This window comes from Electrophorus electricus, unplaced genomic scaffold (genome assembly GCF_041902795.1).
Source record: "Electrophorus electricus isolate QZ-2024a unplaced genomic scaffold, ASM4190279v1 Scaffold79, whole genome shotgun sequence".
NCBI lineage: Eukaryota > Metazoa > Chordata > Actinopteri > Gymnotiformes > Gymnotidae > Electrophorus > Electrophorus electricus.
Genome location: NW_027658796.1, coordinates 66,389 through 92,500, shown reverse-complemented (window position 1 = coordinate 92,500; position 26,112 = coordinate 66,389). Strand labels below are relative to the sequence as shown.

Here is a 26,112-nt window from a genome sequence, read left to right as displayed (position 1 = left end):
TCATGCCCTTGTGTGTGGAAACAGATTTATGGTGGATTATTGAACGTAAGGCCATCGTTTTAAATAGCAATTTGATTTGCGGTCTTGTCAAAAGGACCCATCCTTGGCGTGTGTTCGAGACAGTGAAGGTGGCCAATCAGACTGCTCGACTGCGCTCTCGGTGCCACTCCCCCCTGGTCCCAGCTTCGCCCAGGTCCCATAGCTCTGCCTCCACAGAGTCCAGTCAAATGAGCACACCACACACCAGTTGCTATGGCACCGAGTCTGTCAGCGTGAACATCGAGGACAACTCCCCCTCTATAACACCTTCACAGGACCTCAGGTAGGTATTAAAGCAGGATTTGTGCTCTTAGCACAGGCCTGTGTGTTACAGGATTTTAGTGCTTCAAAAAGCTGCCTAGCTTTTGCTCCAAAACATTATCTGTGTGGTTGTGATGATGGGCTGTAAGTTTTCACACTGCACATGCTGGTGCGTCTCCCCAGCTGTGCGGAAGCAAAGCGTTTGGGCCAGCCAGGTCTGCCTGGCGGACAGGACTTGGAGGAGGCCCTGCGCTCCCTCTCGGCCAGGCAGGAAAGTCACTCATCTGAGCGGTCCTTCCTGGAGGTGGAGCGTGAGCGCAAGCTCAGGTCACTGGCTACCAGCTTGGGCAGCTCCAGTGGCTGCCTCACACCCAACGACAGCATGGTCTCCACAGGAACCAACTACTCAGGCAGTTCCCAGCATTCCTCTGGCTCGTCTAGCTCCCGCTCGTACTTGCCCGAACGCCTGCAGATAGTCAAACCGCTGGAAGGTGAGGAAATGCGCGCACACACACACACGCGCACCCACACACACACACACACATCCTGGATGACTGTCCCATAGGTTCGGTCACCCTACACACACACATCCTGGATGACTGTCCCATAGGTTCGGTCACCCTACACCACTGGCAGCAGTTGGCCCAGCCCAACCTGGGAGGTGTCCTGCACCCACGGCCAGGCATCCTCACCAAAGACTTCAGGGAGCTGGATGTGGATGCCCAGCATGTGTACAGCCTTGGTGACCTCGAGGAGGATGAGCCTGACCTGTCTACGCTCTCCAACCCCACTCCTTATGCTATGGGTACAGACACCAGACACCCTTTCACAGAATTTGCCAACTTTGTTTTTTAGTTTAGTTTTGTTGGAAGTCATTAAGATTCTGCATATTCAACTCTCAGATCTCAATTTTTTATTTTAATTTTATTTTTTTCCACTTTAAATTGCTTTTCTAAAATTCTGAAGATATATAATGTTGTAAACGTCTGAAGATGCGTGATCGTCTACCATACAACCCAGCCAGCATAAGATGTTGCCATCTGCTATGTGTGATTTTCATTCACCTTCCATGTTGTGAAGTACATACCAGTGTGCTCAAAGGGCTGTGTGCATGTATGTATTTGTATCTCAGTCGCTTCAACCGGACCAAACCTCCCCTTTACCTCTTCCATCCACACCATCACCAACTACGAGACCCTTCAGCCCTCTGGTCTGCTCTCATCCCTCTCTACTAGGTAAATCTTTACTGCACAACACTTTACTGCAAAAAACACACTGCACTCCACTCCTATGTTATTCTAGATTTTACCTACAAAGCAAAACCATGTGATCACTGCGTCATAACACTGGTGCTTATTCACATCATTACCATAACCAGTTTGACTTCATTGTTCCCTCTTCCATCCATAACCCCCCCCCCCCCCATCTTTTTGAGCCCAAACTGGGATTTAGGAAATGGCTCAACTGAATCTGTCTCAGTTTGACACAGCATACTACGTCCCTCTTAACATTTAGCGAATCTCATTTTCCACTAGTTTCTTTCTCTCTGTTTCTGCTCTCCTTCATCTAATCTTAACATCATTTCTCACAGTGACAGGATGTGTTGCTCAAGGTTCTTCCAGCTGTAATATGACCTACCTCCACAAAGTAAGAACCGGCAGTGATGGAGAGTCTAATTTTAAATCCCAACCTTGAATGTCTCACCAGCATGCAAACTAATCAGCATGGGGTGGTCCTAATTGTAACGTTGAGCAGTAAGGAGGCGGATGCATGTGCGGAGAAGAGCGAGATTTATTAGGGTCATAGAGCCGACATGGAGAACACGGGGATACGAGTAAACAAAAACACACACGAAGGCAAGCAGGGAAGCAAGCTATAACTAAGGCTAGGAAACACGGAGTACAAACCAACACAACCATGGTTTAAATACACGAACTTAACAAGGGACAGGTGTGGAAAATTAAATGAGGGGCGGAGAAAACGAAACTATGGAACAGAACTAAAAAACACAAGACCGGGAAAACACGGAACCTGGGAGGGACTGATCGTGACAGGAAGTAATGACAAACCAAAGCACAAGAAGGCTAACAGGGAAAGCAGGCTGTAACAGAAACTAAGAAGTAAGATACGGAGGTAAGGAAAAACAAAACGGCTAGAATCAAACAGGCTAACAGACACGGAGGCTTCGAAATAAAGACAAGCATACATGCATCCAATATATTCAAACATTTAATATATGCCACACAAATGCACGCAATGAACAGCAAACGGAATCAGGAAATGAACTTAACAAGGTAGAAACAAGGGACAGGTGTGAGCAATCAAACGAAGGGCAGAGAAAACGAAACTTCAGCATGGAAATAAAATACACAAGACAGGGAAACCATGGAACACGGAAGCTGGGAGGGACTAACCGTGACGGTAGTGGTCCTAGGATGGAGTAATGCTCTATTTCCCATCATTTACTCCACCTTGCTTTATGAAACACATGTATGTAGGGATGTGTTGAACAATAAACGTCTGTGGTGACAAACCTTCTCACCTCATCTATTGCTTAACTCACATATGCTTTGCTCGGCATTGTTCTGAGTTAACATGTTTCAGGTGCAGCAGGCTGGGGGTATACTAACATACTGACTGTCATAGGCCAGAGGTTTTTCTGATGGTCCTTCTTTCCTTGTTTTGCGTTGCTGTTTCCACAGCCTTCGCTCCCGCAGTCAATCCATGTATGGAAGCTTTGAGCAAGTAAAGACCTCGGCAGATGTCCAGCCATTCTCAGCATCTGCTGGTTCCTTCCATCGAAGTGGCAAGTCCACGACATCCTCACTGGGTCTTCTTCAGCGCCTACGCGAGAGAGGCATATCTGCTTTAGCTCGTGCTGGCTTGCCTCCCATCCCAGGGGCTTCTACTTCAAAGGATGCGGGAAGGATCGCGCCAAGTGAAAGAGTGCACCCCCTGAGGAGCATTTTCAGCTTCAACCTGGTGGAGAAACTTCAGAGCCTAGGCCTTCATAAAGTGGCAGCCAGGGGGATCATAGACTCAGGAAAGGAGGGAGGAGATTCGCACAAACCAAACACAATGAAACGCTGAAAGCTGCCATCCACCATAGCTGCTGTTTTATTGGATGTCTTCCATATTGTACTCGGTCTCTTATCTAGCCTTGTGTTCAGATCCGGAAACACCGAAAGCCATAGACAAGCGAAGTCTGTGCTGTAGCAGTGAGCTTCCTTTTTGCTTATGAGTAGATGGGAGAACTTTTTGTTCTCTTAAAGGGAATTTGGCTTTTCATTTGTTATTATTTAAGAAGTAGTTCTGAGCTTTGTTTATTATATACACCAACATTTGTCAGCATCTGTCTTGACAAATATGAGCACTAAATATTATTTATTAGTGTCGGCATAGAGAAATATGTTGAATCTTCCCAGTGTACAGAAGCCATAGCAACAGAGGTGTGTATAGAGCTACCTTTAAGGCTAGTGACCTCTGGACTATACTTAAGATGAAATCTGACTGCTCATGGGTTATCCATTAGTTGTTTTTATGACAATCTGCATGTGTTCCTACATGATCTTCTGAGCATATTGTTCATTATGTCTAGTTTGACATAGTATTTTATATAATGTCTTTTAGAACCAATTTTAGTCTCCCAGAATGCACCGGGACCCTCAGCAGTGGATATCCACATGTATGATTCCTGACTGTAATTGTGCAAAGTTGAAGCTGTAATGTAGAACTGACCAGATACTTGAGATATTGTTTTCACTGCTGTTGGATGTGAAACTGCTGAATGATGACATACTGTAAATGCATAAAATGAGATTTAATGCATCTCAGTGTTTGCACAGGTGGATTTTCATTGATCAAGAGTCAATGATGAGCATTCAAAGTACCTCATTTGATCACATGTTCCCTTGTTCATTTTGCTTCATTGAGTGCTTCAGTAATACTTTGAATAGCTTGTAATTTTAGAGACATAATGTCATCCTTTGCCTTGTTACTGGTGCCAGTCTTTCCGGAGTGTTTTGTGAAGTCATGTGACTTCACCCAAGAACATTTCTCAGTAGTAATAAAATCTGATACACAGGGCCTCCTATCTTTAAGAAGCAACTGCAGTCATCCTTGTGTTAATGACCAGGTTTATCATTTATCTATCTCTACCTAGTAAGTTTTTAAATACAATGACTGTCAAAGTGAGAATAAAATGACCTTGTCATATGCACTCATAAAGCCTCTCCCTCGGACATCTGTAATAGCTGTGTGCATAAGTCATCCAAATAAGAACTCAAATCATTTTTATTGGCAAGCCCTGGGATGGGGGAAGTGCATGGGCAGCGACTGAGTGTTTAACGTTAAAGTTTAAAAATGTTTTTGTCCTACTGTACAATATTTTTTGTTACTAGCTGCTTGTGAAAGATTAGATGTTCCATTCAAGTATACAAGTGTTTCTACATGTTCTACACACACACACACACACACACACACACAACAAAACACCAGCATTTGTGATGTAATGGGCATTTGAGGGTATATACCATTAGATAATATATTTAAAAATTTTACTAGATTTTACTAGATGTTTTTCTAACGTAAATATGTATTTCTAGTTATAAATATTAATTTTAAATAAATGGCGGAAACAATAACCACATTTAAAACAGAAAAAGTGCAAGTCAAGTCTCAAGTCATTTAATGAAAAACGAACAGCTGTAGACTGTTAACTGCGAATAACAACTTCAGTCGGAGCTCCGTCGCCCGAAGTCTACCCAACCCTGGTAGTCAGAAATGCAGTCGTCCCGATGAATTATCTCTGGCACAAAAATGTAAAAAAGCAGCTTAAGAATAAGTATACAAAATGCCCTCTTTATCTGTCTTCACAGACTCACCTGACAGAGCTTGGAGGATCTGTTTTGACATAAATTCGCGTTGATCCTCCGGTAAAGACGGTAGGCGCTCCATCCTGGCGTCGCGCGTTTGAACCGCTTTGTCTGAGCCTGCGCCTGCTGCGCCACGACGCAGCCTCCTCTCCCAAGGCTGGGCGCTTGCCTTTTCCATCTCGTTCTCTGACTGCGATAGTGGTAAAGCCAAACATTCCGTCGCCAGAACCATTATAAAAGCTAGTGTTATGAATTTCGCCGACATGCCTGAGGAGAAATGTGTCTTTAGAAAAGGAAAATACATGCTGCTGAACAGTTTAATCTAATATGTGCTACATATTTGTATGCGTAACCCAGACCTTTGTTCCCAAAAGAATCACAGCACTCCAAAAAACAAATTTGACAGTATTTCTCAGTGTTAACAGAACTATAATTTACCTGAATCGTTCATAAACAAGTTGGCCGAATATTCCAGATTTAAAACCACGTGCTTGCTCAACTCCAGCGCAGGGCACAATTTATATAACCAACTCATCACTTAAAAAGACTACAATGATCAATAAATTGTCACAGGATAAAATGAGGAAACTGTACCTCAGTAAACGGCCACTCGTTGCTAACTATAAATCGGTCACCTGTCTTTTGGAAATTCAATATCAGCTAGAAGCAAAATCTATTGCAATTCCGTCACCGTGTCACACTGTTAACGTTCAACACTTTAGATCTGACGCTGGATCCGAAAGTTTTTTTAAAGCTAACAATCAAGGATTGATCGCCCTAGAGTCATATAGCACAAAAATAACCCCCGAACCAATATATATGTATTATTTACTTTTAGCGTATCCGATGTCTGAATATATTGGAATTAGGATCTTATGCGTCATCAAAGTTTTGAGATTTATTTATTTAAGACTAAATCAAGGGTTAAGTGGTTTTACTGACGCAAAGATTCTCGTTTTACGCAGTACGAACAGAGTATCGATGCAGAGATGGGTCATAGTTTATGTATCTAAAGATTTTAGCAACACGTAATTGTCTGTTCATGCAGATGTCCAAGCATCACTGTAAGCCTAGAGCAAACAACTCTACAGCTTGCTGACTTCCACCGAAAATATATTTAACGGTGTAAATCAATATTAATGTGAATCGCTGTTCAGTCTTGCTGATAGAGAAAAAACCTACACATTGGCATTCTCAAATGTTAGATAGATATGTGTGTGTGTGTGTGTGTGTGTGTGTGTGTGTGTGTGTGTATATATATCTCTCCATCAGAATCTGACTTCATTAGGTTTCAGCTACAGAGATCGTATTGAGTCAAAAGGAAATGAATCCATGCAGGTTAATTGTTTTTCATTAGTTTGCATTGTTTGGTTTATGAAACTATAATTGAACTATAATTAGCTCCTTGTAGCTCTCCCTGTAGAGCAAGCAGCACAAGGCACTAACCACACCAAGGTCATGGCCTTAATCATGAGGAAGTGGTCATCCTCATAAATGCATGCAAATGGCTCTGGATAAACGTGATTGCCAAATGCTTTGAATCTAATGTGAGCTACACCTCCGCATCTGTGTGGAAGTGCTAGGTCCTTCTCTTTGTAACATCTTTGTGTTTGTCTATCAGAGCTAGGAAAAACACAGAAAGGTTAACCCACAGAAAAAGTTCACACTTCGCTAATTGTCCAAAATATACAAAACTATAACAAAGATTGTGTAGTATAGACTGGGATCCAAATATGGCCTCGGTTTTGCATCTCCTTTATCTCCACCCACCACCATCTAGACCTAAGAAGAGCAAGAGCAAGATATGTCCTGCTGAGGCTGTGGACAGACTTTTATAAAATAGATTAAGTTCTTAAGGAATGTATTCTTGCAGATTTCCTATTTCCTATATTTCCTTACATTTGTTCTCAGTGCTTCAGTCATGCTGCAGCACTGATGAATAGTGATCAATACTGATGAATATTGATATATATCTGCCAGGATAAGATGATTCCCAGTCATAAGAATGATTGACTCTTTTTATATCATCATGGACCAGAGCCTGATACCCTGCCAAGCACTTGTTTCACTGTCTGCTGGTTCACTTTCTTCTCTTCAAAGCTCACTTGTCTTCAGTGTATCCTACCATGCAACACTTACCAGTGTACTCACTGTTCTTCCAAACACTGTTTATAACATAGACATTAGCAAAACAAGCTAATCTGCTCGAGTAAGAGCATTGAGGGCAATACTCCTTACCTATGTGATTTTGCATTGTTTCATATGTAACGTTTCTTTTGTGAACATCCAGTGTTTGTTTCTCCACTTGATAACAGCTTTCATCCCTCTTCAAGGTTCTATCTAATTTGTGTAAAAGATGACTGTCAGCATCAATCTTATACTCATTCTAACAATAGAAAATAGTTAATGAATGCTCCTAACAGCCATGCTGATGAGAGCACTTATACTAGTTTGGAGCAGCACTCGGGTCAGATTACTGAGGCCTCATCTCAGTCACATTTATTGCAACCTGCTGATGATTCTTCACGAGAAAACCCTGGCTCTTCTTTAGAAGACAGGTGTGGCTGAATAGTGACTAAACAGGAAGTGGTGCTCTTCAGAATGCATCAACAATTCATAATGAAAGCGTGATTGACACGAGATATGATACCTGATGGTCAGGTAATAGGATAAGTACATATCAACAAATCCCTAACACTAATACATTTGTATATGGTCCCGTATTGGAAATCTTAAAATTAATGTGCATCAATTCCGATATATGTAAGCTGCTGAAACAGGGTGGTGCACGAGGATCAAGTGAATTAAAATATTTTTGTGATGTGAAGTTGCTTCCATACACATTCGTTGTTTTCAGAACATTTTGCATTGCAGATTCAGTTATGATGACTATGAAACAGAATCCATTAGGGCACGAACATAGCATTCATAAAGTGCACTTTACTTTGTTTTCTGGAATGTGCCTCTTAAGGTCAACTCTGTTTTATTGAATATTCAATTGCTGGCACTTTTTCATTCATAAGACCTGAAAATATTTCATTTTGATCATATTTTAGAGCCTCTAAATAATTATTTCAAAATTCTGTAAAGCATGGTATTGCCTTGGCCTTATCTGATGGTTTGGATTTTGGGGCATACCTGGTGGTAACCCATAGTATAGCACAGAGGATAACACAGCTTGAGTTGAAGCTGTTGTTTGACTCTCTAAGTAAATATTATTTGTCAGAGAAGTATAATCTGTCCAGAATCTGTAGCTTTAACTATGAGTACATGGAGAGGAAAAATCATTCAACAAAACTGAATTTAGTGTCTTCTAGTAATAGCATAGGGTTAAATTCTGTGCTCTTGCCTTGTTATGAATTTTCCTTTGATTTTTGGTGATTTAGTCTCTTTAGGAAATCTGGTATTTGCTCTTATTTCAGATCATCAGTGTAGTGTTTTCACCTTGTCTCACTGGAGGCCTTACTATCTGTCTAGAGCACTTGGTACATGAGCACCATTGTTTAAGCAACTGTACCCTGATGTAAATCTTATACCACAACATTACTTCATGGTACATTACTGTTAGCAATATGAAAAGTTGCTCCATTGCTACATATGTGGCGCATCAGGGGTTGAGGCTTAAAGAACATGCTGAAAATTACATTTTTTGAGTATCTTGCTAAAAACATCAAATGGCAATTACATACTGCTGGGAGACATCGCCTCTAAAACATGTAGAGTATGGACCAATTAAAAAATGTGGTAATAGTACCACCTTGTCAGATGAACTGCATGCTGTCACACACATGTATCGTCACAGCTGAGTAAATATCCAAGGGATGGAATACCGAATTGGATCATTCTAACCCTAGCCCTATGCAAATGCATATTAATGAACATCATTATGCCTTTTAAGTTTTTGAAGGTGTGGTTAAAGATGGTGGTTTGAAGTATTAGAGACCAAGTGACTTGGAAAATGCTCTACAACGGTGCTACAGTATACACTCATAGTGTTGATTTCACACTTCTGAATTTGCTATGTAGGTATGGCTAATATGTGCTGAAGCTGAACGCACCCATTTCAATTTAAATGGATTTGAAACCAACTCAGGAACCCAAAATATGTGTCTAGAGAATGTATGAGATTTGGTAGTGATATGTACCTACATACAAGCGATTTAAAAACCTTTTTTCAAAAGTTGAGATAAGGATTATTATATATGGATTAAAGAAGTGATTATTGCATGAATTAAAAAAAAGTGATTATTGCATGGATGAAATAAACCTTTGGTCCTGTCAGTATGCTTGAGAATGTATAACCTGTCAACAGTGGAAGAGGGAAAAAACATTATAATGTGCACTAGAAACTAAAGTTTGTGAACAATCTCTGAGTTGGCTTGACAAGGTCCATTGTAACAGCATGAAAACTATGAGCATGCTGACTGACTTTCAGTATAGCTCTCAACATGAAGTGCAGATATATACTTTATGTTAAAATGATTAGTGTGCCTTAAGAATTCAAGTAGTTTCAAAATCAATAGATTTCTTTTGGAGATTTGACATGGAGGAATGACTAAGAGAGCAGAAGGCACGAGACGAGAGTGGCGCTGGCATAACCACTTACAGGTGGGTCAGCCGTTAAACGTTGACACAAAGCTTGATGGCTGCAGCTTTAAAATTCAGGGTTATAAAATCCAGGGGTTTCTATGGGCGGACGGTGGATGCAAATGAATTAATCAGTTGGATAGATGAGCGTCATGAAGGTGAATGAAAGGGCTGAAGAGGCATGAAGGGGTAAATGACTGTCATCAGTACAAAATGAAGTTTGGTGCATGGGGTCAGCAGGTGAACCTGTAGAGCAGGTTTGGCTCTAATTTGACAGTTCAAGGAGCATCAAGAGAAATGTCGGTATGGGGAAGGTTGAAGGAGTGAAAAAAGAAAGAACAAAAGAAATGCGTGAGCAGTTAAATTAGAAGTCTGAGTAGGCATATTAATATGGAGGTGAAGCATGTAAGCCATGAGAAAACACTGCAAAATAGTCAATGAAGAGAGGGATGACAAAGAAAAAATGAAAGGCCTGCATGCTGGCAGGCAAATTTAACAAATGCTGATAAATAATCAAAAATGTGAGAAATGTTACCTATGCATTTAGATTACACTACAGCACAAAGCATCACAGTATGTTATGCAGAAAGAAAATACAATTATTTAGGTCCATACATTTTCCTTTAGTTAACACAGCAATGCAGCAGTCAAACGGGTAGAAGCATGAAATTCTGCTTGAATTTCAGTACAACACTCATTACTGGTTCTGGTTAATCGTTCTGGTGGTTTCCAGTTCAAAAACTGGCCTAAAGAATCTACACTCTAGCTAGATACCGGTTCTTTCAACTAAACAGTTTGAATCCATTCTTTAGAAAGGCGGGTCTGTTTGTATTGCGTGCATGACAGATGCTGCTGAGCTCGTTTCCTGACAGGCAGGCCTATTTAAGACCCTCTGCCATCAGTGAAACAGCAGAGTCACAGGTTGGGAAGCACATCATCAAGTCACGCTCCAAGCATCCCGCCATGCTGCCCCATCATTATTCGTCCTACGCGTCATCTGGAACAGTTAGGCTGAAAGCTCTCAGTAGCTCAAGTGTGTCACTGTCTTATGGAGGCTATGGCACTCGAATGTCTCATTCCTCAGCCAAAGTGGATACAACTCATGACTTCATATTTGACAATGAAAAGATGATTTTGCAGAATCTTAACAGGCGCATGGCAGCTTACCTGGATAAGGTAATATTTTAAATACTAAATTATTATGCAGGTCATCATACAAGGAAAAAATACAAGGAATTAATATATTTACTTATTCCACCCCATCTCCTGTTTTATTTAAGGGGGAAATGTGTACTGTATTCTTGTGTGTATTAGAGTCATTTTTGACCTATTAAGAAAATGTTTCTTATTTGTGGTTTATTTTCTTTGTTTGCAGGTGCGCTCTTTAGAAGCTGCCAACAGAAGGATTGAGCTGCAAATCAAAGAATGGTATGAGCGCAGGAGCACTACGTACTGCAAAGATCTGACTCACTACTACAGCACCACTGAAGAGCTATGTGAACAGGTAAGGCAGCAGTCCATAGACACACCCATCAAGCTCACACCTGAAAATCATTATCACACTACAAACCTCTTAAGTTCTTAATGTTCCAAGAACTAAATCTGCGAATCTCTAATCTTTAACACGAAACCTGTCCAAACAGGTTTTACCAGCTCACCTGCCAAGTGACACAATTTGTGTATGACGTTTAACCATTTTATAAGTTTTAGAATTAAGAGATTTAGGTTTTCAGTTAATAATTATGTCTGTACATAAACCTTACTTGCATGTTTTAACTTTCAAAATCAAACCAAAATGAAGTTGCCGAAACATCAGTGGTATCATTTGTGTGACTGTACATATTTCACATCCCTGTTTTTAAAGATTAATTCTCATGCCAAGGAAAATGCTTTACTCTTTCTGCAAGTGGACCATATTAAAATGGCAACTGCCAACTTTAAGGCGAGGTAAGTTGAGCATCTGACATTTACAATAAATATTCATGATTTTAAAAAATGGTAGTTTCTCTGCTTTATTCAGTGTCTTTTACTCTTGCAGTGCTGTTAATGTTAGCACTGCCTTCATTGCAAAACTAATGGTGAATTCTCTCCTGGCTCCTGTTTGGGTACAGGGTTGCGGTAGAGAGGAACATGTGTTTGGTTGTAGAAGCAGAGATGGCTCAACTGCGTAGGGCTTTGGTGACAAATCAGATGGCCTGTGAAGACCTGAAGTTCCAAATATCCTCACTGGAAGAACAGCTGGTGCTCCTCAAGAAGAACCATGAGGAGGTGAGGAGTCCTTTTGTTTTTGTTCCAAGTTTATCTATGTGTGCAACTCTACTTTTAAAAATGTACTTTTTAAAATCCATTATCCATCAAACCACCTAACATTTCAAGCAAAAATTAAAGGCTGCACTTGCCTTTGTGATTACATTTGCTAGGATTCATCATTGCTTCGGTCCCCTTTGTTCACAGGAGATGCATTTGCTTCGTACCCAGCAGTGTGGCTCTGTGGATGTGCAGATGGACTGTGCCACCTCAGTGCCTCTTGATGAGGAGCTGCAGGCACTAAGGGCCCAGTTTGAGGCACTCATCATAAAGTACCAAAGAGATGCTAAAATCTGGTTCCAGAGCAAGGTAGACCAGTGCGACAGTGTGTGTGGTAAATGGGTGGGGTAAACCTAATTTTTATTTATTTATTTTTGGCTTTCAGTTATTTGAGACTTTCAGAAATAGTCGAACAATATATATATATATATATATATATATATATATATATATATATATATATATATATATATATATATATATATATATATATATATATATATATATATATATATATATATATAATCGAACAGTTGCAACTAAATATTCCATTGTTGCAGCATTGCAGATGCTGTTTCACTCAAACACATTTTTAGATATTTTATATACTCTGATGTTTTTTGCTCTTCCTAGATTCATCTTTGAGTAAGATTCTCTCAGATTGAACCACGTAGAATAATCATTTGAAAGACAGGTAGCCAGTGTAACGTTGGGGTGACTAGCCGTGTCGACACACACAGATGTTTATTATTACACGTAACAAAAAGAGAAAACAAAAAACACGAACAACACTGAAACAAGTCAAAATGCACTCGGTGATAAACAGGACTAGACCACGATAGGGTGGCGAACAGCCTAAATGAGGTCAAACGCCTACAAGGACTGACTAATAAACAAGGATTTAAATATGCACGTTAATGACGCCCCTGACAAGTGAGGGTGAGACCATGTAGACACTTCTTTTCAAAATCATTGTATTAGGCTCTGTAACAGTCTAACTAGTACTTTATACTTTTAATCACAATATGCATTCTCACTGTGGTACTGTCAAGCTGTTTGTGTGCCCTTGTTTGAAAAACCTACTCTGAATCACCGTTGACAACTATTAAAACTTTGTGTCTTTAGGTTTTCCTCTAACAGCACTCAGTGGCCCTTTTTCCACTTTTAAAATTCAGTTTAGTTTTGTCAAAAACTGTAAAGTTATTAGTAGACAAATCTTGAGCTTATCAGGAAATTATTCGGAATTGTGAAAGTAAACTATGTTAAAGTTAAAACTATGAAACAAATGCACTCAAGGAAGACCAAGCTGTTGGTGGATTTACCAGACTTTGTGTAAACAGGAAAAGGGTTAAAAGGGTTTCAGTGCAAAAATGTTGAACTGTTGAAATGTTGTTCACTGGTAGGTCAGAGAATGGAGTTAAAGGCTGCAGTAAAGAATGGTTAAAATCCAAACATGCTGAATGGTATTCAGTGTCAATGACTGAAAAAGCACCATGCAAACAGACAAGTTTCTAAGAATTATAGTGATGATAGATGCTCTTCCCCAGGGAGTTAACTTGATGTTTTATTATTATAAAGAACCTTAAATTATGTCTATTCATGGCAAAGTAACTTTAGAATTCTTTGAGCTACTCGTACAAAAGAAAATATTTGGCAGGTGAAAACCTTTTTCCCCTCACATTCAGTCTGTGTGAATGGCTAAACTCATGTTGGTCATTGGTTTGTGTGAACCTTTTACAATTTCCACCATAAGTATTGTACAGCTTGGTTAGTTTAGTGAAATTTCAGTTTTAAATGTTACAACACGAAAGCCATTTCTTTTGAGGTATATGTGAGAGTCGGATGTGTCATTTGTATGTTGTCTCTTTGCTGATTGGGTTCTTTTCCAGGTGAAAGTGTCTCGAGTGACCAGCAGCACTGCTGAGGTCAAAACATCTCATACATTAGTCTCTGACCTAAAGAAGACGTACCAGCAAAGGAAGATGGAGTTGGATAGTCTCCGCCTACAGGTTGGATAGTCTCCGCCTTCCATCTGCTTCTGCTGTGAATGATTTTATCAACCTCTTTCATGAGCGACTGTTGTTTTACTACATCAGACATGATTACATTGCCCTTCATAAAGCCTTTCCTTACTGCTCTGCGCTACAGAATCATGTGGTGGGGAAGAGTCTGGCGGAGGTGGACGTGCATTACGCCGCCCAGCAAAGCAAGCTGCAGTTGCACACAAATTACCTGCAGGGGGAGCTGGAGGACCTGAAGGCCAGCACACAGCAGCAATGCACACAGTACAAGCTGCTACTGGATGTGAAGATGAGGCTGGAGACGGAGATCACCGAGTACAGGAGACTGCTGGGTGGAGAGGCCACAGGGTGGGACTGCGTGTGTGGGTGTGTGGAGAGGCCACAGGGTGGGACTGCGTGTGTGGGTGTGTGTGGAGACTGCTGGGTGGAGAGGCCACAGGGTGGGACTGCGTGTGTGGGTGTGTGGGGAGAGGCCACAGGGTGGGACTGCGTGTGTGGGTGTGTGTGGAGACTGCTGGGTGGAGAGGCCACAGGGTGGGACTGTGTGTGTGGTAGCTCACAGCTTAAGGTGCCCAACTTGTTATTGGAAGGTTGCCAGTTCCCAACACTGGCACGGTTCTACGTTTGATCCTACCTTTGACTGTACAACAGTTCACAAAACTGTGGACTTGTCTATTGGTCCCTGCCTTTGTAAAGTTAATCAGATTTGCTGAAGGTGGTTAGTCTTTGTACTGTACATGTACCTGTCTGTGGAAAGCCAAGACATTATTGATTATACCAATAATCATTATTTTTGTTTGTGCGCAGAACTATTGTGAACTCAATTATGACGGACACGGTGACCCAAACAGTGGAAACTAAGAAGGAGGTGACAGCTAAGAGTAAATATTAACTTAATTCATTTATTTTTTAGGCTGTCCACTTCATTATACACTTTCTTTAGTTAATCTATTATGCCTCAGTCAGTCATTTTGTGACAGTTTGCTGTTAAAGTTGGGTAAGCATGTCTGTTTTCTGTGTGTATGTTTGTGTGTGCATGTGTATGCACACAGAGCACGCCCCCCACATCCAGAGACGGGTGAAGATTATTGTGGAGAAGCTCGTGGATGGGGAGGTGGTGTCTGTTGACAAAACCGAGAAACTGGAGGAGGTTATCAACTGAGTGGTACAAGCACAGGATCCCCCTACAGAGTAGAAAGCCGCTGAACTGAATAATAATGAAGACTCTGACAATTCTATGCTATAGCACAACTGAAACACTTATTTTCGGTGACATGCCAGAGGAGCCCTTAAGTCATTATTGGCATTTTGACATTAGGATTTGCCCCCACTTGTGGGGCATATGGTCAAAGGAAAATGTACGGTTCGTCCACCAGGTGACACCGTTCTCTGGAACATAATCATGTTCTTTCATGTTCTTTCAAGATTAATACAGAGTATGCGCTCAGAAATTCAGAATACACAATCCAAAGAATGGAGATTCAAGCTGTCTTAGGCACTTGTGAGGACTAAGTTCTGTTCCTGTAGAGAATGACAAATGATCAGTGAGGTTTCCCAATAGACAACAGGGAAACTTTTTTTTTTTTTTTTTTTTTTGGCAGGGAGTTGTTTATTTTGGTTAAAAAAAAGCAACAACCTGTAAACACCTAGTTCCAAATGAACTGTATGCTTTAAATATACTAACAAATGCTCTATGCAGTCCAAGATTCAATATATTAAATTGAATTCATGCAGCCTGGGTGACTTTATTCAGTAGTGCTTCATTACTTTTTAGGAATATCTTCAATAATAAGACCTTTAAACTCACAGGCCCAGAGTTCTCTTGTACAAATTCTTCAGATTGTAACTATATGCCAACACAGTGGATTAGAACTCAAACTGACACTGGCATCTTAATTAGAGGGTGTGTGGTGGTGCATGCACACACGTGTCTGGTTGTGGGGCGTGGGTGTGTGTGTGTATAGCTTCAAGCAGGGGGTACCATAATTTCCACATTTAATCCTACTCTTGATTGCATAACTGGTCACATAACTTTTCCAGATCATAATCATGCAAAGAGCCTTACTTTGTTGGGGATTACACTCTGACATACATTTTGCTTTTGGCACATATGAATAAAAAGCAACAAACCTTGGGGTGGTTCATTGCATTGTTCAAAATCAGGCAAGACAGTTGTTTCAAACATACTATTAAACCTAATTTAGAATGATATTTTTTTTTAGTTGGTCATAACAGATGCAAGCACATTAATACTTTGTTTAAAAACAAACTCACTTCTAAAATATAAAACTGTTATGGAGTTTGAAAGCAAATACAAATGCTAACATTGTTTTTCTCACTGTGTTTCAGAAGCGTGAGACTGAACTAAACCCCATCACTTAAACTGTCATGAACAGACACATTTTTGGCATTACACGTTTTATTATTAATCGACCTTTAACAAAGGATAAAGTAATTTAGCAAAATGAATCAGAAGGAGCCATGCTAGAAGGAGAGTGATGAGGCCATGAGTCATATTTTTAAGACCACTGCAGGTCTGAACAGGGATATAAGAAACATTATTACCTCCAGGTGCTGCTCTCCACCATAGCCTTGTTATTAGAGGCCATAGATGATCCAGCTTCAGTGAGGAAAAGTGTATTCTGGGGTCGCACGCATTCCATGTGCTGGTTGTTTTAAAAATGAATACCTGCAATCTCAGACTAATGCATGAACTCATTCAATGTTCTTCTGTCATTCTGGTATATGCATTAAAGTTGTTCATCAGAAGGCTGGTTATTTATTATTATCTATTTTTTAAATGTATTTATCTATCTATTTAGATTGTCCAATTTTTTGAAAAGCAAATGAAATCGTGTTAAAAATGTCATTAGTGTTAGAGAAATCTGTTGGAAGCATATTAATACTTGTCTGTACTTGCTAATATACATGTAGAGTACAGGATGTACTAAAAAGTTCATATAGTCTTAAAATGTATTTTACTACATAAGCCATAAATATATTCAGTATCAACCTGCGCTTTAGTTTATTCAAGTTTATTCCGTTTATTCAGCAGAACACTACCATACTAACGTTTTCAGATAAAAATACTTAAATGCCTGTTTTCAAAGTATAGTTCCCTTTAAAGTAAATGATTAGCTGCTCATAAAAAGAGTGACTGCTAGCAGCGTAGGACTTATGAAAGCTGAAAGCTGCCAACAGTGTAACAGGCACTTCAGAGGGTGGAGCATTCTGACTGACAAGAATGTGGTGGGGGTGATAACTGGAAGGCATGATTACAGCTCTGATAGAGTCACTGCCTGAATGGTCCCAATGGATGTCTCTCAAGACCAAACAGGTAGCAAAATGCATATTTTGTAGTAATTCATGACTAAATGACTGAATTAGTTTAAGGTACCATATCAATCTATTGGGTATGCAGATGTGTACACATAACTTATTATACCAAATATTTTAAAAGCCTCTGTGATGTCATATGTTTAGATTGCATTAAATTAGATGTGCTCGTATTATACCAAAATAAGTAACAGTTAAACATAGTAATATTTAGCTACTGTGTACCCTTTCTGAGTAATTGTAGGCTTTGCAAAGATACAAAAATAAATACAAACAAATGAATAAAGCATATATTGTAGGTCACCTTTCTTTTACTGACTTGTGGTCATAACAGTTAGTAGATACTCAGGAAAGGCAGATTTTGCTGTGAGTGGATGAGTTTTTAAAAAGACCTTTACTACCTCATGGCCCAGATTTTGTCGTTCTGAGTTCATCACTCAGGTTTCAACATGACCAGACTTTAGTCAGGTCTTATACCATAGGGTCATGTGTGGCAATGTGTTTGTCCTGGAATGCTCCCCCCCCCCCCAAAAAAAAGTCACGTGGTATGGCCTCCATGATGGCATGCACCTGCACAGGGTTAACGTTGAGTGTATGTCTGTTTATTTAAACCCCTGTCAGTGTGAGCCTCATTGTTTGTCATTGTTAGTGTTGGTGTCAAATGTTAGTGTCAATGAGTGTGTAGCTACTGTTAATATAACCCAGCGTTTATGTCATTTTATGTTGTTGTTTTACTGTTTATGTGTTCCTGTCTTAGTGTTATGTGTGAGTGCTAAGAGTGTCCTTTATGTTTTATGCTATTAAATGTTTCACATCGTCAAGCGAGTCTGTGCGTCCTGCTCAACGCCCTGCAGCACCCAGGCCGTGACAGTGTTCTTTTATTTTGCTTTATCACCACAACTTTATCACCACAAATAGTCCTTAAGTCTCCAATAATTATGCATGTAGAGATGTAGTACATTTGCACTGTAAATGAAGCATCTTTGCATCATATATGTAGACTAATATGTGTTTCAAATATTTTGGAAAAATAATAAAAGATTTTGAAAGAGTAAAAGCCAGGAAATTTGGTTACATTTTCTGCATGTTTATTAACCTACAAATTCCATAAGTGTTACAGTTGTATCATGTAGTCTGAATATTATGCATCTAATAAACACACCTATAAATATTTTTGAAACACATCAAAATATTCTTTTAAGATGTTACAAATACATGCCTTTTCATTTTCTCTGTAAGTATCAACATCCTTAAACTTTGCCTTCCAAATGCCCAAGACTGGAAAAAGTGTTTTAAGAGTGTGCAATACAAAGAAGGAGCAGGCTACAGCATGTCTGTGGAGGCAGTGTGTTCCTTGAGAACACCACCACCCAGCTTATGCATATGAGATGGATGTGGAAACGTGTCCATTCTGTGATGCCAAAGGTTGGTGGATTCACCCTTTCTGTTGTATTGTCTCTGCCCCAACTACTCACTGCACACCCTGCAAGACATAGAATGATTATCAGTTGTTAGTATATATGTTATACTAACAACAGGTTCTTCCGAAAACAAGCGCTGCACTGAATGCATGAGCATAATGTTATGTCAGTTTGTGGCGAATGTCTGATGTAAACCAATAGTCTTCTGGAGAGGTGATAGTGAGTCACTGTTTAACCCTTTTAAAAAAGGAATTAGAGGAAATTCTGCAACGAACCAAATCTGTGCCTCTGCAGCACAGTGTTGGAAAGTGTCTCCAAAGTGTTTGCTGGAAACTTCTGGAAAGTGATCAACACATGAGACAAAAAGGGGTCTGTTCTGTGAATGCTGGTTTGGTTTGAGGTGAATGAGCCAATTTAGCAGTGTTTTAGTTTAGTGTTTATGGCTCTGGGTATAGTCCACCTCTTACTTGTCTCAGGACCATAAATATTGAGCACACAATGGTATCCAAGGCACTTTACTGAGCCGAAATACATATCACAGGATAATGCTCTTGGTCTCTGTGGTAGAAGGAATAGGCTAAAAAAGGGTTGAAACTGTGCAAATCAGAATTTGCTTTAAAGAATATGTGTCTATTTAAACCATTTGCATATGGTCATAAAGTTGAAATATTTAGTTTCACACGTATTTTGCCAGAAGAGTGTCCTGAGTGTACTGTGTTCTCACTTTCCAACCATGCTTTGGAGGTGCAAATATAATATTTCTTATTACGCTAGTGTCGCCACACACTTACATCCATGCATATCTCCTGTTAGATCCAGCTTTTGCAGGCCTCTGGAAATGAGGGTTTATGTAATTGCAAATAAATGCACTCTGAATGTTAGCTGTGGAACGTTCAGTGCCTTTTACCTTATTTGTGCACGTACCGCTGAACCTGGCAGCTCTTCTGCCTCTGGGCATGTGTTGGGTGGAGAGATGAGGTGAAAGATGTCCATTCCTGTCACAGACCCACTCCTCCTCCCTTCAGTGGGACGCCTATAAAACTCCATCCCTCCTTCTTAGTGCTGCAGTCTCTTCCTGTGCTAGGAAAGAGCCACCCTTCTCACACTCTGGCCTAGCGATGCCCACCGTTGCCACTCGTAGTTTTGTCTCCTCGAGCGGAGGCTCCTTTCGGGGCCCTAGCCTAGGAGGATCCTCCCGCATGTCCATGGCGAGTGGTGGGGGCCGCCAGATGACCGTCGCCCGGGCTGCCAGCATGTATGGGGGTTCAGGAGGATCTAATGTGCGCATATCCACTGCGGGGAGCAGTGGTGGAGCCTTTGGCTTCGGAGCTGGTGGGGGTGGGGGTGGAGGCTTTGGCTTCGGAGCTGGTGGGGGTGGAGGCTTTGGCTTCGGAGCTGGTGGAGGTGGAGGTGCAGGCTTTGGCTTCGGAGCTGGTGGCGCAGGTTTTGGTGGGGGCGATCTGGAACTTCAAGTGTCAGGCAATGAGAAAGGCACTATGCAGAACCTGAATGATCGTCTGGCATCCTATCTGGAGAAGGTGCGCTCTCTGGAAAAGGCCAATGCTGACCTGGAGCTGAAGATCAGGCAGTTTCTGGATAACAAAACCTCCCCAACTGCTCGAGATTATTCTGCATATGAGGTCACCATCCAGGAGCTCCATGGCAAGGTACCATTTCCATAACATATCTTAAGATATAGACTGGGTGAGGGAAGATTTATAATTATAACCAACAGTTGTTTATGCAATTGACTTGGAGTAAGAAAATTCAAGCAATTTATTAATTCTGACTAAATTAAGACCAGTTTCATCCAACTCTTCCACAGATCCAAGAGGCTACCAAGGACAATGGCAGTATCTACCTGAGCATTGACAATGCTAAACTGGCAGCAGATGACTTCAGAACGAAGTAGGAGTCTCTTAACAAAGATATGGTACAGGTATGTGGCACCTACTGTGTTTGTGATATACTCTGTGTTCCTGCTCAGGTATGAGAATGAATTAACCATGCGTCAGTCGGTGGAGGGAGACATTGCTGGACTGAAGCGACTCTTAGATGAGCTCACACTGGGCAGATCAGACCTGGAGGTGCAGATTGAAGGCCTTAAGGAGGAATTAATCTACCTGAAGAAAAACCATGAGGAGGTGAGCTCTGGTTGGGTCAATGCCCCACTAATGCTTTAAGCAGTCTAAAGCAATCACATTTATTTATTTTATAAATAACACTTATTATAGGTAAATGAGCATGCAAGTGTTATAAGCACACAGCAGGCACTGTAATGCCACTGTGTCATATTGAAGGTGGCCTGTGAGAAATTAATATAGGACAATACACAATCACTCTCTCACACGTGCTATGTTTCCAGGAGCTGGCAGCTTCGCGTACTCAGATGACAGGGAAAGTAAATGTGGAAGTGGCAGCAGCACCTGGGGAAGATCTGAACCGAACCCTGGAAGAGATTCGCGAGCAGTACGAAGCAGTTGCCGCTAAGAACCACCGTGACCTAGAGGCCTGGTTCCAAACAAAGGTTAAGGAATTCATGAGTCATGGCTGACACAGACTCAATCTGTCCCTTTCCTTTTCCACTGACTCCATAGGGTGGCAGCATGGCTATGCTTAAACCACCGACCTTATCCATTTATCCACTGTAGCTGTAGAACGTGGCTAACTCCAGGTGCACAAAGCTTAGCGTAAACCACCGCTTCTTTGCAGACTGAGACCCTGAACAAGGAGATGGCTGCCAGCACAGTAAATCTTGAAACGTCCAAGTCAGAAGTCACTGAGATCAGACGCACTCTGCAGGGCCTGGAGCTCGAGCTACAATCCCAACTGAGCATGGTAAGTCACAGCATCTGTGAGTTCCCTTCTAATGACACACTAGAGCATCAAGGCTTAAAATGACCTTCTCCGCTTTCAGAAAGCTTCGCTGGAGGGCACTCTAGCAGACACTGAGGCGCGCTACGCCATGAAGCTAGCTGGGTTTCAGGCTCAAGCCACAAGCTTGGAGCAGCAGATGATGGAGCTCCGAGCTGACATAGAGAGGCAAGATCAGGAGTACAAGATGTTGCTGGATATCAAAACTCGGCTGGAGATGGAGATCGCAGAGTACAGACGGCTCCTGGACGGAGAGAGTGTCAGGTAAGAGCAGCTGTTACAGGAGGGAAAATCATTTCAGTCATTTGGGCTTGCTATTAAACTACTATCATCGTGTGTTTCAGTGCCAGTGTCAGTGGTGGCGGTGGTATCCACACTTCTGTGAAGGTGAAGACCATTGTGGAAGAGATGGTAGATGGGAAGGTGGTGTCCTCCACCACAACCGAATAACTCAAAAACGCTACGCTTAACACCATAACACCTTCATTTTTACCACCAACATCCATGAGAGCAGCAGACGCGCCCTACATGTGACAAACGACACTGATATGAAAAATAAATTGTCTCTTATACAACGAATGATGCTTTTTCTTATACCTCGTCTCCATTCAAAATCAGAATCACACTGTTTGACTGCATTTATCATGATTTAAAAGAACTGGTCACAAGAATTTTTGCCTATTGCCTGTCAGTTGTCAGTCAAACAGGTTTTTGTTTTTTTTCTAAATGTAATGTCTTGTAGATCCACACTTTGCAATATACATATCTGAGCTGTAAAGAGGCTTAGGGATTAAGGAAAGAGTTTAGTACATGGTTTTTTTTTTTGTAATTGGGTGTGGTCAATAAAAGAGTCCGGGTGTGGTTGGCTTGAATTGTTAGTTTGCCAAAGATAGAGGCTAATGAAGTGTGAAAAAGGTGGAAAATCTGAAAGAAAAACTACATATGTACAGTTGCAAGAAAAATACAGTGAACCCTTTTGAATGATCTAGATTTCTGCATGAGTGTCCCCTAAACTGTGATCTTCAAGAAAAAGAAGTAGAAAAAGAAGAAGATTAGTATTAGTTCAGCAAATAACAAGTGTCCGGAGCAGCTGTGGGCATGACAGCCATTGCAGCAGTGCCAAGCTTTGACTGGATATTACATCAGATATTACATAATATCTTTTTTAACAGAGAGTAGTTTGTTGATGGTAGAGCTGCAGCCTAAACTGCTCTCTTGTGAAAAGCTGTAGGGATAATGAGTATTCTTCTTTCTCACAGTGAAAATTATTGTTATTCTACCATCACTTCTGCTTATGTATTTTAATCTTTTTCATGTATTATATCCATTGGTTACATAAGTGCCCTTAACTACTGCTAGTGTGTTTAAACTACTAAAAGAAAAAGCTTTGGAAACACTGTTAAAGTGCAATCTTAGCACTCCATTGTGCACCGCCTATGCTCATTAAAGTGTGTGCATGGAGAAATACGGCATGTTTCTCCTGCCAGTTCCAAGGTACAGGCAGCTGGCAGCACACTGACTGGCCAGAGAACATTACACCTGATGTATTATAATCACACTTACTGAGACATATGAGTGAACACTTGTGTGGAGGAAAAACTGGAAGTACAACTGTTCTGTGTTTTCCGTGTTCAGCAATGTGAGTGTGTACCATGTTCAGCACTGTGAGTGTGTACTTTGTTCAGCACTGTGAGTGTGTACCATGTTCAGCACTGTGAGTGTGTACTTTGTTCAGCACTGTGAGTGTGTACCATGTTCAGCACTGTGAGTGTGTACTGTGTTCATCACTGTGAATGTGTACCATGTTCAGCACTGTGACTGTGTACTGTGTTCATCACTGTGAATGTGTACTTTGTTCAGCACTGTGAGTGTGTACCATGTTCAGCACTGTGAGTGTGTACCATGTTCAGCACTGTGAGTGTGTACTGTGTTCAGCACTGGGTGTGTGTACCATGTTCACCACTGTGAGTGTATAATGTGTTCAGCACTGGGTGTGTGTACAGTGTTCAGCACTGTGAGTGTGTACTGTGTTCAGCACTGGGTGTGTGTACCGGGAGCATGTTCTGCATTCTGCCCTGTAAACGTGTTCCACGTTCTGCATTAAGTGTGTATATGCATATGTTTGTATACACTGTACTCTCTTCTAGAGAATGCACTTTAACTCTTTGAATTGTGATTTGCTGAACTATAAATTCTGTGCAAAGATCAGGTGTAAGATAGAAATCTGTAAAGCAAAAACACACAGTACACTAATTTAAACACTTCTACAGATTATATTTGCCTTTTGCCAGCTAAAACTAAGAAGGTTGATGAACTCGGGGCTCATAACAATATCTTTAATATACTTTCCTTAGGTAGCTACAGTTCCTCCAACTCACTGTGATTTTGTGCAAATCACAGCCTCATAGTGGCCTGATCTCCATCAAAATCTTGTTCAGGCCATGAGAGGGTGCCATGTTCACAGAGATGTGGCTGTGTGCCTGTATGTACATATGGGTGTGTGCACATGTGCATGTGCGTGTGTGTGTGCATGTGTGTGTGTGCGTGTGTGCATGCTTGTGCATGTGTGTGTATGTGTGAGTGCACATTTGTGTGTGCATGTGTGTGTGTGTGTGTGTATGTGTGTGTGTGTGTGTGTGTGTGTGCATATGCATGTGTGTGTTGTGTGTGTGTGTGTGTGTGTGTGTGTGTGTGTGTGTGTGTGTGTGTGTGTGTGTGTGTGTGCATGGGTGCGTGCATGTGCATGTGCGTGTGCATGTGTGTGTGTACATATGCATGTTTGTGTGTGTGTGTGTGTGTGTGTGTGTGTGTGTGTGTGTGTGTGTGTGTGTGTATGGGCTGGCCTCTCTGTAAAAGAGGCCCAGGTCCATAACCCTCTGGTTCAGTTAATGCATGGGAAAGCTGCAAGCAGACCACACTACAGAGGAGTGAACCTGGAAGGAAGAACATGCATGAGTCACACCTTCCGCTGCCTTGGTAACCTCGCCTCTGACGCAGAGATCTGGTGCCTCAATCACTGCTGTTCAGCTTAACCTGTATGTTTTGAGCTTACTCTATTTTTCCTATGAAACAAATAAGTGAATAAGTATAAATCTGAACTTAGAACTTTACAGTTTACAGTTTATACTTTGTGTACTAAAAAAAATTATTGCATGAGTGCATATTTGTGTTGCCATATTTTACCAATGCATTTAGTTCACTGGAAATAAAAGAGCTATATGTAATATTTCAGTTTGTCACACAAGCACTGCCTGAATCTAATACAATTCAAAAAAGCTTTTCAAGCACATGTTCTTGACTAAATTAGCTATTTTTAACAAATGTCATTGCAATTAATGTGACTGCAATTTTAATGGATAATATTTCCTTTCACAGATGGGAAAATCACTCTAAAACAGGCTAGGTGAAGAAAAAAGGCTACATAAGATGTAACAAATTGCTTGAACAAAACTTGATGAATCTTGTGCAATGCACATTCCACAGAGTCTCCATGTGTGGTTTGGTAAGGCAAATGTGCAGATGGGCACACCTTTCTCGACTTTTACACAGTGGCTGTAAGCAAGTAAGCAAGTAAATGGAAAGAAAATCATTCTTACTATTGCAATAGCCAAGCCTTTGCAGATTTCCGAAGCAAATACAAAGAGGAAAACTCATGAATAAATGTCAACAAAAAATAGTTTTTATGAAGTTTTTAAAACTTTATTATACATATACACATTGACCTGCAATGAGAACACAAACACATGCAAACTGAAAAGAAAAGACAATAAAAATGAAAAATTCATTTTTGACTTCATGCAAAGCCAAAGCTTTTCAGCCAAAGCTTCCCTCTCTGGGTGAACTGAAGAACAACTCCATCATTTGGACACAGCAGGCTCTATTGACATGGCACAAACCTGGCCTTAGCTGCCAGAATTGCCTTTTGACATTGATATGAATATTTTTATTCAAGCTGTTTTTAATATATGGCTTTTAACAATTCAAAAATGTAAAGTGCAGGGAATTTTTTTAATTCAATTTTTAAATGGAAAATTTTGATCAGAAAGTGATGTCATTTAACAATGGCCATTTAGTCAGGGGGAAAATCACTAACATCTAGTTAGATACTAATGCTCAGCTAATGCTCTGTGAATGAACCCAGGAAACAATGCATGGTTGTAGCCCAAACTCTGGGCAATGAAGTCTTGTTTTTGTATACACCCACTGCCATGCACATCTGTGGTCTCCTACAGAGATAAGGGAGAGATCCATTCACGATGGTCACTTTTGCCCTGCCCAACCTCAAATGGTCATTTCTTATCCAGGGCTGTAAATCGCTGTCCTCCCAGGAGCGGGTTCCTGTGTCTGTGATTCCTCATTGCTGTCATATGTTTAGGGGGCTTGCAGTATGTG

General features: G+C 40.9%; 4 protein-coding genes across 9 annotated transcripts in view; 3 read left to right on the top strand and 1 right to left on the bottom strand.

Annotated features, from left to right (window-relative positions):
* hap1 (huntingtin associated protein 1) overlaps positions 1 to 4,527 on the top strand; it is a 16,956-nt gene extending 12,429 nt beyond the window's left edge. For 3 of the 4 annotated variants that reach the window (XM_081709711.1, XM_027018353.3, XM_027018355.3), the window contains exons 10-14: positions 95 to 322; positions 484 to 791; positions 911 to 1,105; positions 1,433 to 1,535; positions 3,003 to 4,527. In XM_081709711.1, coding sequence (XP_081565837.1) covers positions 95 to 322; positions 484 to 791; positions 911 to 1,105; positions 1,433 to 1,535; positions 3,003 to 3,390 — 1,222 coding nt within the window. In that variant the 3' untranslated portion in view covers positions 3,391 to 4,527. Of the gene's footprint in view, positions 1 to 94; positions 323 to 483; positions 792 to 910; positions 1,106 to 1,432; positions 1,536 to 1,891; positions 1,948 to 3,002 lie in introns of all 4 variants that reach the window. The other variant, XM_081709712.1, reaches the window with a different exon arrangement.
* A 437-nt stretch (positions 4,528 to 4,964) lies between these two features.
* On the bottom strand, positions 4,965 to 6,247 carry LOC145656562 (uncharacterized). Its single transcript, XM_081709719.1, has 3 exons — positions 5,613 to 6,247; positions 5,184 to 5,441; positions 4,965 to 5,107 (listed from the first exon to the last, which is right to left on the bottom strand). Exons 1-3 carry the CDS (start codon positions 5,707 to 5,709, stop codon positions 5,034 to 5,036), a joined length of 429 nt encoding a protein of 142 aa, XP_081565845.1. The 5' UTR covers positions 5,710 to 6,247; the 3' UTR covers positions 4,965 to 5,033.
* Positions 6,248 to 6,478: 231 nt separating this feature from the next.
* LOC145656568 (keratin, type I cytoskeletal 19-like) lies at positions 6,479 to 18,341 on the top strand. Of its 2 annotated transcripts, none has more exons than XM_081709736.1 (9): positions 6,479 to 10,937; positions 11,137 to 11,265; positions 11,626 to 11,708; positions 11,873 to 12,029; positions 12,216 to 12,377; positions 13,958 to 14,077; positions 14,217 to 14,437; positions 14,897 to 14,957; positions 15,142 to 18,341. In XM_081709736.1, exons 1-9 carry the CDS (start codon positions 10,608 to 10,610, stop codon positions 15,169 to 15,171), a joined length of 1,293 nt encoding a protein of 430 aa, XP_081565862.1. In that variant the 5' UTR covers positions 6,479 to 10,607; the 3' UTR covers positions 15,172 to 18,341. The 2 variants fall into 2 exon arrangements, with proteins under 2 accessions (XP_081565862.1, XP_081565861.1); XM_081709735.1 differs by having other exon boundaries at positions 14,897 to 14,970; positions 15,142 to 18,340.
* Positions 18,342 to 19,911: 1,570 nt separating this feature from the next.
* LOC145643247 (keratin, type I cytoskeletal 50 kDa-like) lies at positions 19,912 to 22,299 on the top strand. 2 transcript variants are annotated; one of them, XM_081709721.1, is made up of 8 exons: positions 19,912 to 20,154; positions 20,257 to 20,513; positions 20,672 to 20,754; positions 20,834 to 20,990; positions 21,212 to 21,373; positions 21,559 to 21,684; positions 21,764 to 21,984; positions 22,065 to 22,299. In XM_081709721.1, exons 1-8 carry the CDS (start codon positions 19,965 to 19,967, stop codon positions 22,168 to 22,170), a joined length of 1,302 nt encoding a protein of 433 aa, XP_081565847.1. In that variant the 5' UTR covers positions 19,912 to 19,964; the 3' UTR covers positions 22,171 to 22,299. The 2 variants fall into 2 exon arrangements, with proteins under 2 accessions (XP_081565847.1, XP_081565846.1); XM_081709720.1 differs by having other exon boundaries at positions 19,912 to 20,513.
* The last annotated feature ends 3,813 nt before the right edge of the window (positions 22,300 to 26,112 follow it).